We start from the raw sequence: 14,047 nt of genomic DNA on the forward strand, positions 1-14,047 counted from the left end.
ATTTCTATGTTCAATAATAAGCTACTTATGCGTATTAAACATTTTCTCTTGAATTATAGCCGAAAAATATATTATAAGAAACATGTTAAAACGTAAACATTTGAATTATATAAAACAAAATAAAATAATATGTATTTTCAATATTTCATGTTTACTGCGTAAGATCAACTAACTTTGTATTACATTTTCAACAGTAAAATAATTTGTAATTTTTAGTGATTATGATAAATTAAAAAAAAAAATTGTGCCTATGTATTTTTGATAATTATAAATTTCTTTAAATAGATAGATACCTTCGTTTTGAATTTTCAAAATGTATACAGATTATAGATCATAAAATATTTTAACAATATTTATAGGAATATATAAAAAAACAAAAATAAATAATAAAACTGAAAATGCCCACAATAGCTTAAAATTAGTTTTAATACTTTTAATATCATCATGTAAAGTTTAAAACTATAATATAAATAAATAAATAATAGTGGGATATTTCAAGTTTATACTGGTAATATTTTTTGATTAATAACAACAATTGTGTGAAAATTAATCATTATAATATACGTTTGAATATCTAACATCGTCAAAATAAAAACTTCAGTTGCTCATAAAAAAGGTATGTGGCTTTACTATAAACTTTTTCTTTAAATTCTAGTAAAATATACTTATAAATACTATGAATTATACTTAAATTAATTTTAGATGTAAAAATTGTATGCATTTTTACTACAAAATAGTTAACACATTTTTGTAGTTTGATAAATTTCATAAAAATATTGAACTTTGAATGGTTAAAAAAAATTGAAACTAATTCAAATTTTTCAATTTTTAAAACAACTTTTAAGGAACCTTAAATTACATTTTCAAGTGATTTCACTCTAAACCAAATATCTTATCATACAACAATCAAAAAAAAAAAATTAAAAATAATTTCAGAGCGAGTTTAGTTATATACTTATATACTTGATCAGAGTTTGTGAGTTTTGATTCAAGTTTGAAAACATTTTTTTCTTTTCAAAATGTCTGTATATAACATTTCTCATGATTTATTCATTGGATAGACTATAGAATATAGATGTATAGTTACATTTATAGGAAGTGGATCAATTAGGATGAACAACTATCTAAGTGACTTATTTCGTAAATTTAAGGCATCAAGAGTTTCTTCAAGTTAGTAGTTACTTACAAAGATATATATAAATTCCAAATTAAATTACCTGAATATTGTAAATGTTTGTATATTATGTATTATTTAATTTTGGAGCAATATACCAAGTATGTATTAAGTATTTTGTTGAACAAAATAATTGTGTTCATTATTTACTAATAATTCATAATTGTTAAAATCTTTGCAATTTTTATTATAAGTAAAACCTTTTTACACATACAAATTTTCATTTGTTTTACTAAAAAAACAGTATAGTTAATTATAAGTAAAATTATAATTTTTTTCAAAGAAATAATTGAACAAATTGTACATATTTTACAAAAAAATAAAAAATAAACTTAAACCTCAAGTCTTCAAGTAGGAAATAGGGGAGAAGTAGATTTTGAAATAAAATTTGTCGATTTGCTGAGTTAAAATTTGCATTAATTAAATTCAAATATCTACTAATATCATCAAAAGAAACATTAGGTATATTAAATTAAGGTACCTAATGTTAAAAAAAATAAAATAGTTTTTAGTTAAACTGTTTAAGGATTATTACACTATAAAAAAAAAAGATTTTGAGACTGTTGCATTTGTTTTAGGCCAATCTAAGTTCTTGGCAATTAGTTTGTTAAAGAAATCTCCACTTTTTCCCACTTGTTTTTTTTTGTATTGCCAAATGTAGGTTTTTGCATAAATGCACCAGTTGTTTGCAACTGCTTTGCCATAGGATTTCCTTTTTTCTTATTTTTAATAGTATTTTTATGAACAGTTACATTTTTGTCACTATCTGCTAATTCAGTCTTACTTTGAACTGTTATTGTAAGTGCTGATTTAGCAGATGAATTAACTATTAGATTGGCCTTCATGAATGGGTCAACATCTTTTATCTTAAAATTACTTGTTTCTATGATTTTAGATAGCATTTCATAATAATAAGATAAATCAGAAGAGGTACCACTAGCATTTGTAGCCAATCTGATTTCATTACAAATCAGCTCTGATAAATTAAATTTCTTCGAACCAAATGATGAAATGTGATGCTGAAACAAATAAATTTATATTACTAATAAAAGCATATTATACAGTTGAGAATAATATGAAATGTTAGTCAAAAAATAAGGTTAATTTAAACAAAGAAAACCAATGTTTAAAACAAGGCTGACATTTAAAGCTTAATATTTGTATACATTTATTCGTAAAAACTTACAACAATTATATCATTATTGACAATTTCTGGTTGTTCAATTAACTTATTAAATTGCTCAATACTATATCTTAAGTGGTTTGTAAATAATAATGTATATGAACATAACTGAGATATAATTTTTGATTGATTGAGTCCATTATATTTAGGAACCAAATCAGTTAGGTAAGGAACAGGATCTTCACCATTCTTATGTTTTTTCACAATGAGTCCTAATTCAGTTTCTAGTTGTAATACTTCAGTTGTTTTGAGATTCATTTTTTTACGCTATAATTAAAATATATATATTTATAAACTAACTAAAATATGATATAAATATTTTTTCTAAATATTATATTACAATTTCGTCAAAAAAATATGATTCAATTGCTTGTCCGATAGCCTTTAAAACAGTCCCATCATTTTGTGACATTTGAAAAGCTTTTATCAAATATTGTACTCCCAAATTAAAATCTCTATCCATAGGTGGAAGAGTCATCAATGTTTTAGCACATTTAACTACCAAATGAGGGTCCTTTGGTCCTATGTTCATAATGGATCTACAAAAAAATAAATAAACTACTAAATTAAAATTGTTTTAGTAAATATTTACTATTAATAATAATATTTATATCCTATGCTAGATTTAAAACTGGATTTAATATGGTGACTTTACTTTTAAAAGTCACCTAAATTTTCTCATAAATAGGTTATTATATTTATTTTTAACTAAGTAAATTGACAATCGCACTATTAACTACAGTGTATCAATGCAATATTTTAGAGAATTACATTGGAAAAGTAATTTTCTAGATAAAAGATTAATAGTATATTATAATTAGAGTTTTTTACATACTTGATCATATCTGCAATTTTTTGGTTTTCTTTATTTATAGATATATCATCCATAACCAACCAATGGTAATTGAAAAGAGGATTTTTTCCATTAGACAACACAATTGCTTGATGAATTGCATTTATTTCATCATCAGCTGGTATCAATTTATGTGTCGACGATAATTGTCTTTGAGCTGTCAATGCAAGTGAATGAATATAATACCAATGAGAAGTTGTAGGATCTAAATCACATGCTTTCTTGGCCATATCACAAGCTTTTGACAAATAGACAAGATTTTCACTGTATTCAATTAATACAGCTGCACGTATTGCATGTACAGAAGCTCTTAATTTAGAATCCATATTTGCAAATGATGAAATATCTTCCAATAACTAAAAAATTAACGTTCAGTTTAATATATTGTATTGTAAACTAAGTGAAACATAAGACATGATGTAGGTGGAGGAGAATGAATCATTATTCTATTTCTATAATTCAATTCTATAGTTCTTCAAAATATTTTCAAGTAGGAAAGGAAATCTTGTTGGTAATTTAGAAGATTAAAGTAAAAACTGATTTTACTTTATGAAAAATATAGATACTTGTAATTTTCATCAAATAATTATAAAAGCATTTTCTATATTTTGAACTAATATTAACTAAAAAATGAACGGTGTTAATATGGCTGGGTATAATAACTATTATTGAGTACTTTAGAGTGTTAAATGTGCAGTAATTTTCTTATAAATTGAGAACAAAAAAAAAAATTAAAGAAAATTTGTAATTTTAATTTAACCAGTTTTTGACAATAATTGATTTTGTTATTTTGTTATTTACGACTAATTTAAAAATATTGTAGATACTTGGTATTTTCTCCAATGTTTATATAGGTAATAAGTTTCTAAATGTTTACACTTATTGAACTATTTATAAATACCAATTTGAAATTTTCGATTTTCTAGTTTTCTTTCTATAGATGTCAATAAAATTGTTTCAGTTCTGTTAAAAAGCTTAAAATTTTAATACAAAGTGTTTTGTAAATTGTTGTAACTGGAGTTAAAAATATTACCTAAAGATCCATAAGCACAATTTTTTTCTATGAATTTGAAGTTAAATTTTGGTATTTGAACTAAGAAGCAACATTTAAATTATTCCTAAATATCATTTATGGAGACTTGTTTTACTTTATATATGTTATGGTTAATGTTTAAATTTGGATAAAGTCGACATTAGCCATGCCTTTTGGCAAATATGTAATTTTTTGTTTAGAAAACTGAAATATCAACATTAAACGGATAATGTTAACATGAACCAGTCAATTTTGGATAATGTTGAAACTTAAAAGTTATATATTAAATAGAATAGGTAAGAGTTTTAGTTACCATTCTCTATACTACAGTATCACAGTAATAAATCGTTGAAATGCCAGAGTATATTAACTTATCTTATCTTAGCTAACAATTTATCTAAACAATAAAGTGAAAAATAAATGGGTCTAGTATTCTAGATATGTAGGTAATAGCATTGATTATAAATATTAGTATTTATAATCAATGGTAATAGGTATAATACTATAGTATCCTAATTGGACAATATTTTTATTATAACTTTATAATTTTATGTGCTATACAATACACGATGCCGATCTGTAGATTTCTCTGTTTTCACACGTGATATTCTCGAGTGCAAATGTGCAATATTGTCAAGTGTTTTGAAAGAAAAACAGAATTTTATCATTTATTTGAAAAACTGTTGTCCGAAAAACGAAAAGATAATTCAACTTCTTTATCAAATGAAAAAAACTAAATAGTAAATACAATTAATGGATTGAAAGGTGGCAACAAATCTTGTTGTTTGAATAAATTTGAAATTAATATTTGGAGAAAATTTTATAGCGCCTGTTGATAAAGGTAGTACAAATTTACTATATTACATAAAAAATGACAAGTTAAATGATATACTAAATGAGGTAGGTACGTGTTAATATTGGTCATGGTGGTAAATATCAAATGATGGCAGAAATAAAAAAAAATACAAACACTTGACTCAAGAAGCTGTAATTATGTTCTTAAAATTCTGTGGCCCTTGTCATATAACTGTCATCTAAAAGAAAAAGCCTTGAATTCAAACCGATTATTCATGAAATTAATAGTCGTTGTCAGGTTGATCTCATTGACATGCAAACTCAAGCTGATAGTGAATTTTGCTTTATTATGGTTTACCAAAACCATTTAACGAAATTTAGGTCTATCCATAAGTTTCCCCCAGCCACATTGAGACAGTGTGAGTCTCTTTACCTGATGTCCACAGACCCAAGAAATATTCTATTTACAGGATGGACAATACTATAAACTTGGCAATAAATATGGTACTTTGCCACAGTTATACATCATAAACATTTTAGTGTTTGTCTGTTGCCTCTAATATCGCTAGATGAGGTGGTACATGTTAAAAATCATTGAGGGAAATTGTGACTTAAATGTCAGATAGTGGTGATCAAGGATACAAAAGGTGTTCATGTAAGGGAAAATGTGACACCAATTGATGTAAGTGTAAATCATCTAGCATTTTGTGCAATTCAAAATGTCATCAAAGTATGCCATGTAATAATAAAGGATAACATTTTAATTCTATATTTGAAATAGTATTATTAAATAAAATACTCGATTTAATGCTGTATCATTAGTAGGTAACTCATTAAAAATAAACTCATATTGTTTAATAATAACTCATAATAATATTATATTATATTATATCTTTTGTGTCTTAAATATATTTAATATTAATAATTTAAAATTATTTTATTTCATGCATGATACATTTTTATAATTGTTAAGACATTATCCAAAAGTTCTTGGCTTATATCAATGTTAACATTAGCCAACATTTAGTAATATACATGACAACTAATGATTACATATGGCTGATGTTTTATTATCCAGTTAATGTCGACGTTATCCAAATTTTACCATTACCCGTAATATATATACAAATACAATGATTGACATTGAGATCAATTTTAAGGTATTGCTTATATTTATTATGAACCTATTCACCCCATTCTATGGTAAGGCGGTTAAACATTAACATTAATATTATCGTATTTATAATTAAAAGTCATCCGGTGCCTATGCAAGTAACATTTGGTTTAAATACTTTATCACTGATACACAATATGTAGGTATATAAATAAAATATACTTTATGTATTAAAATAAAAACAAATAAATACATAATAACTTACCCATTTACATTCTTCTGTAAGATTTGTAGCAAATAACATATGAATGAAGGTAGCCATAATAATATGTCGAAGACCAGTATTAATAGATAAATAAAACTCATCAGTACCTTTATCTAATTCTTCAAGCCATTTTCCTATTTCCAATATTTTAATCTGGGCTATTTCGTGTTCACCCTTATGAAAAAATTCATAGGAAATAATTAAATTACCTATAAACCTAAAAAAATAAATCAAAATTAATAATTTAGAAAAACAAATATTATATAGGTACAGTGGCGTATTTAGGCCGGGGCCTTGGCCCCTCCGGATTTCTTCAAGATGATAATAGTAGTACTTTTATCATGACATAAAAAAAAATAAAAGTGAGATGTTATTTTATTTGTTCATACAAACGTTCTAAAAATTGATTTTTAGTTCATTTTATAGTATACAATGTAATTGTATAAAATATAATTTCTATGTAATAAAACAATCATCATTATTATTATTTTTTATTTTTTTAAAAAGAAGTTAAGTATTTGTTATAAAAATTAATTAAAAATATAATATTTTTATTGATAAGCAAACTCATTACAACTTTGTCCTACTTGTACAAGCATTTTTTAAGGATACCTACCTACAATTTGTAGGGTTATTTGAGGATGTCAGATGTCAGCGCATTATTCGTTTTTTCTCTCAGACCCATGTGTAACATAGATAAAATGCTTTTACCTAAAATTATTTGTATGATTTTTGAGTAATCTTAAAGTAAAATTACCTATTACAAAAATTATAGAGGATAATATTTTTGAGGGTATGACATATTGGTTTTATATTTTATTTGACTTTGACTTTGTATTCGACTTTCAAAATAAAAAACTATTTTTTGTTAATTTAAATGATATTTAAATTGTTTTGAAACAATATTAAGACAAATCGATTCATCTATCGGTTTTCTATTGGGTTATATTACTCTTGGATTAATAAAAAAAAATGATTCTGCATAAATGTGTTAAAAGTTTTGTATACCTATGTTGCGCGTGGGCCAAAGACAGAAAATAAACAATGCGCTAACATCTCTTAATAAAATGTTTGCAACATTATGCAACGGTCAATGAGGATATCATTGGTATAACCTGTATAATATCTATTGAGGTATATTGTTATACATAACAAATGTATTAATCAATATTAAAAATGGTTTCATCTCAATCTCAGTTTTAATAAATAGCATTTTATTTTTAAATACTTACATACCTTTCTAATGTGAATTCAGAGGAAGATATATTTAAGTTATATTCTCCATATTTATTCCATATCCATAAAATTACATTTTTCTTATTGATTGGTTCTATGTTCCACGTAAATAAACACTGAATATTATTTATTTGGTTTACAATTCTTTTGGTATTGAGGTCCTTGACTAAGGCAGATACTAGTCGGTTTTTTCCAAATGAGTTTATTGCACATTTTGTGTAGTCAAAATGTTCAACTAAAGTACTTTTATTCGAATATTTTGGGAAAGCATATAAATGACTCTTAGAAGATAAGAAATGATGTAGAATATCTTGCAGTATCTGAATAGCATCAATAATGTTATTTTTTGATACTGAACAACTATCACCATTATCTGCATTTATGTTTACTTTCTTGATTTCAGTAAGTAGTTCTTTGACATATTTTTGAGTATTTTCAGCTATTTCAAATTCTATTGCATGCGTCGCAATCTTTGTTTTCTTCTCACATTCATTAAAAAGCAATTTAAACATTGATGTAAACATATTTATTGCCTAATGGGGTAAAACATAATATTTAAAACAAAACATTGTGTTATAGTTATTATTGTAATAAAAATCCATTCAATAATATTATTATACTTTTTGTTTCAATACTTACAACTAGAAAGTGAATACCTATATAATAGAATAGTGTAAAATTGAATTTTCTTCCAAATTCCACCAAGTATCCAAGTTATAACTATAATATGTATTAATAATAACGTATTTTAGTATTTATGTTTAATGCTTATACTTACACTAATAACAAGGACTGGATGAATTAATTTAAAAACTTACCTTTTAAAACACAAGTAGAGAGTGCAAGACCATAGAATAATATAATATTATATATAGATTCAAATATTAAATAATAAACATCAGAATTGGATTTAATCAATGGCATCAAAATGTTTTTTCTAATGCTGATTAGGTCCTAGTCGTAGAATGCAAAAAAATTCTCGGTAATAATCACGGCGACGCCACTAAAGAGTCTATTTTAGTCCATGGTAAAAATCATAATCCGATATGGCGGACGTTTCTATCTATTTCTACCGGTATCGTATGGCCATAGAAAAATATGGAAGCGAAACTCGATCAGCTGATTGGGGTTTTGTTTACCATAGAATATTGTTTACCTATGATCTGAACATTCGGAAAACAAGAAAAGAAGAGTATGAAAACGTTTCCGCGCATCAACATGATGTTAGACCCAAGGTATTATGTTAACGTTGGTTATATGACTAATATCTCAATTTGAATTTCAAAAGAGAATATTATTATACCATTTCCGTGACCGATTTACGTTCAGCGGCGCGCATCCCACACCAAGAACCGGCGGTTCGCGACGTGCGCGCTACCGCCGTCAGCCCGTTGAGAACAATACACAGTGTACAGACTACAGACTAATACAGTGATACAGTATTACAGTCAGTTCCAATTAACACCACTATTATGATATACCTGTTTATATTACTGTTTACTCTCGCGCTAAACGTTTAGGTACGTACAATTTTATTTGAAATCGGCGCATACTTGTCGTACAGTTTTGAACGGCGACCGTCGTGCACGACCGAGCGCGAGAGTGGGAGAAATTTGGCTCGGTACGGCCGCCAGCGGCCGTTGTCCGTTGACTGTTAAGTAGTGATGAAAGATAGAATCGATACTTGTACTCATTACGTTAATCGTTTGTTTTATCGGTAGCAAATATCGGAATTAATTAATTTTTTTCGGTTTTTCTCAGTCATAATTTCAAGACTTCATGTGACCTCAATTTGTGATTTTGTTATAAATTTAAGGGGCAAAAATTATTTTGAAAAAAACTTATTTGGGCAAGATGTGACAATATTATTTTTAATTTTAATTTTTTTTTTTAATACTTCAATTTGTACCTAATACTAATCTATTGTGGATAAGTATTTTTTCTGAAAAACCAGTTTTGTTAGTGAACATCGCCAAAATAAATGATTATTTTTGGGTTAGAAAGAGTGCGTTATATTCTGTGGTTTGACACAATTATAATTATTTCTTATTTTAGAAAAAGCCGATTCGATACAAGTATTTTCCACTGATACTGAGTAAATATCGAAATGAAAATATCAAATAAATAATACTCAAATATCGAAAAAAAGTATCGATACTTATTCATATCGATAGTTTCACAACGTCCCTAACGTTGGGCCGTCAATCGCGATCACGATTAAAGTTATACTAAGGTACCTTTAATCATGACTGAACAAATTTATTTAGTCATGCTTTTAATATAATATCTTTAAATTGTGGTCGCGATGTGCTAAAGCGGTTTATTCTCTTTTGAAATCGTGATCTTTAATGATCGCGATTTGTATTAATTGTGGTAGAAATGTAGAACATTTCCAACAGCCTAAATATTAGTCGTGATAATAAGCCATATGCGCTACTATAATGGGTGGCTAGGGTCTTAGCCTTAGTCCCCTCAAGATAAATTCATCTTCAAACTCATAATATATAAAATTTTTTTTTATTTATTTGAGTAATTTACAATCTATACAACATTATGTACAATGAGCAAATAGGATATTTAATAATATAAAGTAACAGAATTTAACATTTGTGGGCAAGCACTCAGCAGCACCACCCGACCGAGAACATTTTAGATGTCGTGGTTTTTTTTTTTTTTTATTATTTTAGTAGGTCTCTAGGCCACTGTCTTTTGAGTCTCCTAATTACATTGCCAAGAAGTGAGGTGGAAGAAAGTTGCTTTATTAATGGATTACTGTGAGAATTTAAGTTGGAGTGAAATTTAGAGTAATGGGCTTTTGCTAATTGATTGAGTGTAGGAATTTTTAAGTCTTTGTGAAGATTATTGTTTGTGAAATACCAAGGAGAAGATGTTATTAATCGTAGGCAGATAGATTGAAAAGCTTGAAGCGTGTTAGTGTTAGAGGGCTTTGCAGAGCCCCATAACTGGATACCATATGTCCAAGCTGGTCAAATTATTGATTTGTATATAGTAAGTTTATTGGAAAGGTTGGATTTTAGAGTGGTCTAAGGATGTGAAGTCTAGAGTTAACAGTTTTACGTTTAAATTTTATGTGTGGGCTCCATGTTAAGCGTTTGTCGATAGTTAGCCCAAGGCATTTAACTTTGTTTGCCTTAGGAATTGTTATATTGTTTAACGTAACAGGTGGAGAATCGAGATTACGTAGTGAAAAAGTTACTTGAACAGATTTAGTTTCGTTTATTTTATTTTGATTCTCCATCTGTTTGCCCACAAGCTGATCATATTTAAATGGTTTTGGATCATTTCACTGGCTGTGACGTGGCTTTCGTGGGAGGCGGTTATTAGCGTGTCATCAGCGTATTTGCCTAAAGATGTATAAAATGTTTTTAGCGGGAAGTGACATGGGAAGGGGTGAATTGAGGGAGCTATCCACTATTTCTAGTTGTGATGCACTAGGCTGTATATCATGAGGAGTAAAGCATTTCGATAGGTGCTCAGCGAATATGTTAACTTTTTCGAGGTCAGTGATAGCCCAAGAGTGATCTGCTTTGCGAAGAGGGGGAGAAGGTTGTTTTAACCGTAGTAGGGATTTGGTTGCCTTCCATAAGGAGCAGTTGGTTGTTGTGAGAGCTTCAACGTATGAATTATAAGAGTCATTTTCAATATATAAAATTTAAAAAATTTTAAATGAACAAACAATAATAATAAGCATTTAGCATATTGCTGACTAAAATGTTGTACCTACTTGAAAAGTACATAATATAGGTAAATACCAACGATATCACTACACAATAGGTATAAATTGTAAAACTTATATTTTTTTTCAAGTTTTATAATTGACCATCGCGATAACTCTAATTTATGGGCGATCGCCATGTATTCAGTCAAAGTTAAAATTATACCTATTAAGTAGGTACCTACCTATAAGTTTTATAAGCTTATTAAATGATAATACCTACATCAGAACGCTTTCATTTGTAATAATAAAATAAAAATGAAACTAGAGTAAAAATAATTATTTAAATAATAAAGTAGGTAATGAATGGGGAGTGGGGACACAGCTCTATATTGTAATGTTTACATGCGTAAACATACGTTGCGAACATAATTTAATAATATCAGTGAATAAGTAAGCTGCAGGTTACAATGAGGTACCTACTCAATAAAGCGCTGAATGATATTATAATAATTTATAATGACAAGTTTTTGTAACTATTTTCAAATGTAGGTATAGGTACGCTTATTAATAATTTCCAATATTATACTATGAGTTTCAGAATAAATTATTCTTTCATCAGTACAACAATACACCAGGGTGTAATACAACCAGAGGATTTCGCACTTTCGCGTGTCTGCGACATGTCGTGCAACCGCTGGTGGCCGGAGAACGTATGCAAGTAACTTACCGCTGAATACTCAAAGTGCACTTTCACGTACGATACCTATCGTACAATTTACGCATTTTATAGTCATACATTTCAGTTTCTGAGCGGAGCGATGATTGACGATTGTATTGATTTTACAATAATGTGTGTTTATTTTTTTGTGTCTGTCATCACTTTTAGGACAGTAAAAGTGCTTAGATTTTCTTCAACAGTATCTTTTAATGATAGGAAAGTGAATCTAGTTGGTACTTTTTTAAAATTTCCAGTAGTTTTCATAATCACCGTGAAAAACAAAAGAAAAACATTAGGAAAAACGGGAATTTTTACGCAAAATTGATTTCTGACAACCTGTCCGCGTCATGGGAATAATGGGACAAATGAATTGACAATTATAGGAGAGAACGGTACACACGTGGCTAAGACATTTAGACTTATATATTTAAGAATTTAAGAAGATCACCAGTTTAAAATGAGAATATGTATAGTGCTTAAGATTTTTGTGATTAAGAGGGTTACCGTAGTAAAGGATTTAAAAATAATATAGGTACCGTAGTCATACTGCAACTATTCCAGTATCAAAATAACAAAATATTATGAGTGATATTAATCACTAAAAACTTACTGAAGCCCACTATAATAATTGTTTATTTTTTTCGGGCAAAGTCGGTTAATATAGCTATAGTTTATTGTATTAGATAATCTGAATTCGAAATTATATTCGAGTCAGTGGTGGTCAAACAAGGGAAGGGGGATGAGGGGTATAGATCCCCCGTGAATTTTTTTTTAATATTTATAACAATTTATAATAAAGTATATTCTATAATGAATTAAATGTTGTTCTATTTTTTTTCTAAAAACATATTATCAACTATTGTAAATTTCGACAGAATGCGTTAGAATATGTTTATACGTGTTTATATGACAAGACTATATTATTATCTACTCATATCTAGGAACTAGGATATTATTATTATTAATATTTAGTTGTTTACACAAAATATAATATGGGAATAATTATCAATAACAACCAGCTTTACTCTTTCCCAGAACATTTTACAATATTACGTAGCTACAGCCCCAGGCCATTAGTTGGTTGAAAACTTGAAACATCGATTCCTTATTATTTGTCATAACTCATAATATTTAGTTATCACCGTGATGATTTTTTTGTGGGAGGCTATAGCCATTTTTGTAGTATCAACGACCCTGCCACAAATTCTTGGAAATTAATTCGAATTAGGGCTATAATGATTCAGCTACAGAACATTTATTCTACAAATATCACTATACAAAAATGTAAAGGAACAAAATATAAAAAGGACTAAAGAAGCACACTATATAGTAAAATATAAATAAATAATATACCATACATCATATTATTATCAAATACATATTTTGTATTTGAATTAAATATTAAAAAAAAACATTTTAAATAGGAAATTATTACTATAGTATAAGCCTTATATAACACCAGTGGGTCGCAACCTACACTTTGAGAAACGCTGGACTATAAGGTTTAAACGCCTGCTTTTTTGGGCAAATATATTAAGAACCTCTTCAGATTTAATAATATTATCTAAGTCCCTTTCAATATGAAGTAACGATAGGTTTGAAAATCTATCGTTAATCATAGAATTTCTTAGCTATGTTTTTATTCGCCGCATTACTGAAAACGATCTTTCACAAGAAGCAGAACTTACTGGAATTGTAAGTGCTACTTGTAAAAGCTTATAGGTATTGGTAAATGTGGAAAAATGTTTTTTGTTAATTTCTGATACAATAGCATCTATGTCAAAATCATCTTTATCAATACAGTTCTTCATAATAAGCATTTTTTATTTAAAATTTAAATTATCAAATAAAATATTCTTCGGACATCAAAATAAATAATAGAAAATGTTTTCAGTTCTCACATAATATGGACGTATAAAACAGTAAACTTTTACACAATGTGCTAAACCCCCTATAGCCCCCTTAGCTCCCACCATTCTACGTCAATGCGGCGTGAT

The 14,047-nt window shown here is 27.7% G+C and overlaps 1 protein-coding gene across 1 annotated transcript; it reads right to left on the bottom strand.

The window, feature by feature from the left end:
- Positions 1–1,402: 1,402 nt before the first annotated feature.
- On the bottom strand, positions 1,403–11,297 carry LOC132938998 (uncharacterized). The gene is made up of 8 exons (XM_061005988.1): positions 8,472–11,297; positions 8,293–8,373; positions 7,654–8,186; positions 6,418–6,634; positions 3,193–3,566; positions 2,698–2,896; positions 2,361–2,624; positions 1,403–2,193 (listed from the first exon to the last, which is right to left on the bottom strand). The coding sequence occupies exons 3-8, from the start codon at positions 8,175–8,177 to the stop codon at positions 1,774–1,776; spliced, it is 1,998 nt and encodes a 665-aa protein (XP_060861971.1). The 5' UTR covers positions 8,178–8,186; positions 8,293–8,373; positions 8,472–11,297; the 3' UTR covers positions 1,403–1,773.
- Between the last annotated feature and the right edge of the window lie 2,750 nt (positions 11,298–14,047).

The sequence above is a fragment of the Metopolophium dirhodum genome, chromosome 2 (assembly GCF_019925205.1).
Source record: "Metopolophium dirhodum isolate CAU chromosome 2, ASM1992520v1, whole genome shotgun sequence".
Classification (NCBI taxonomy): Eukaryota; Metazoa; Arthropoda; class Insecta; order Hemiptera; family Aphididae; genus Metopolophium; species Metopolophium dirhodum.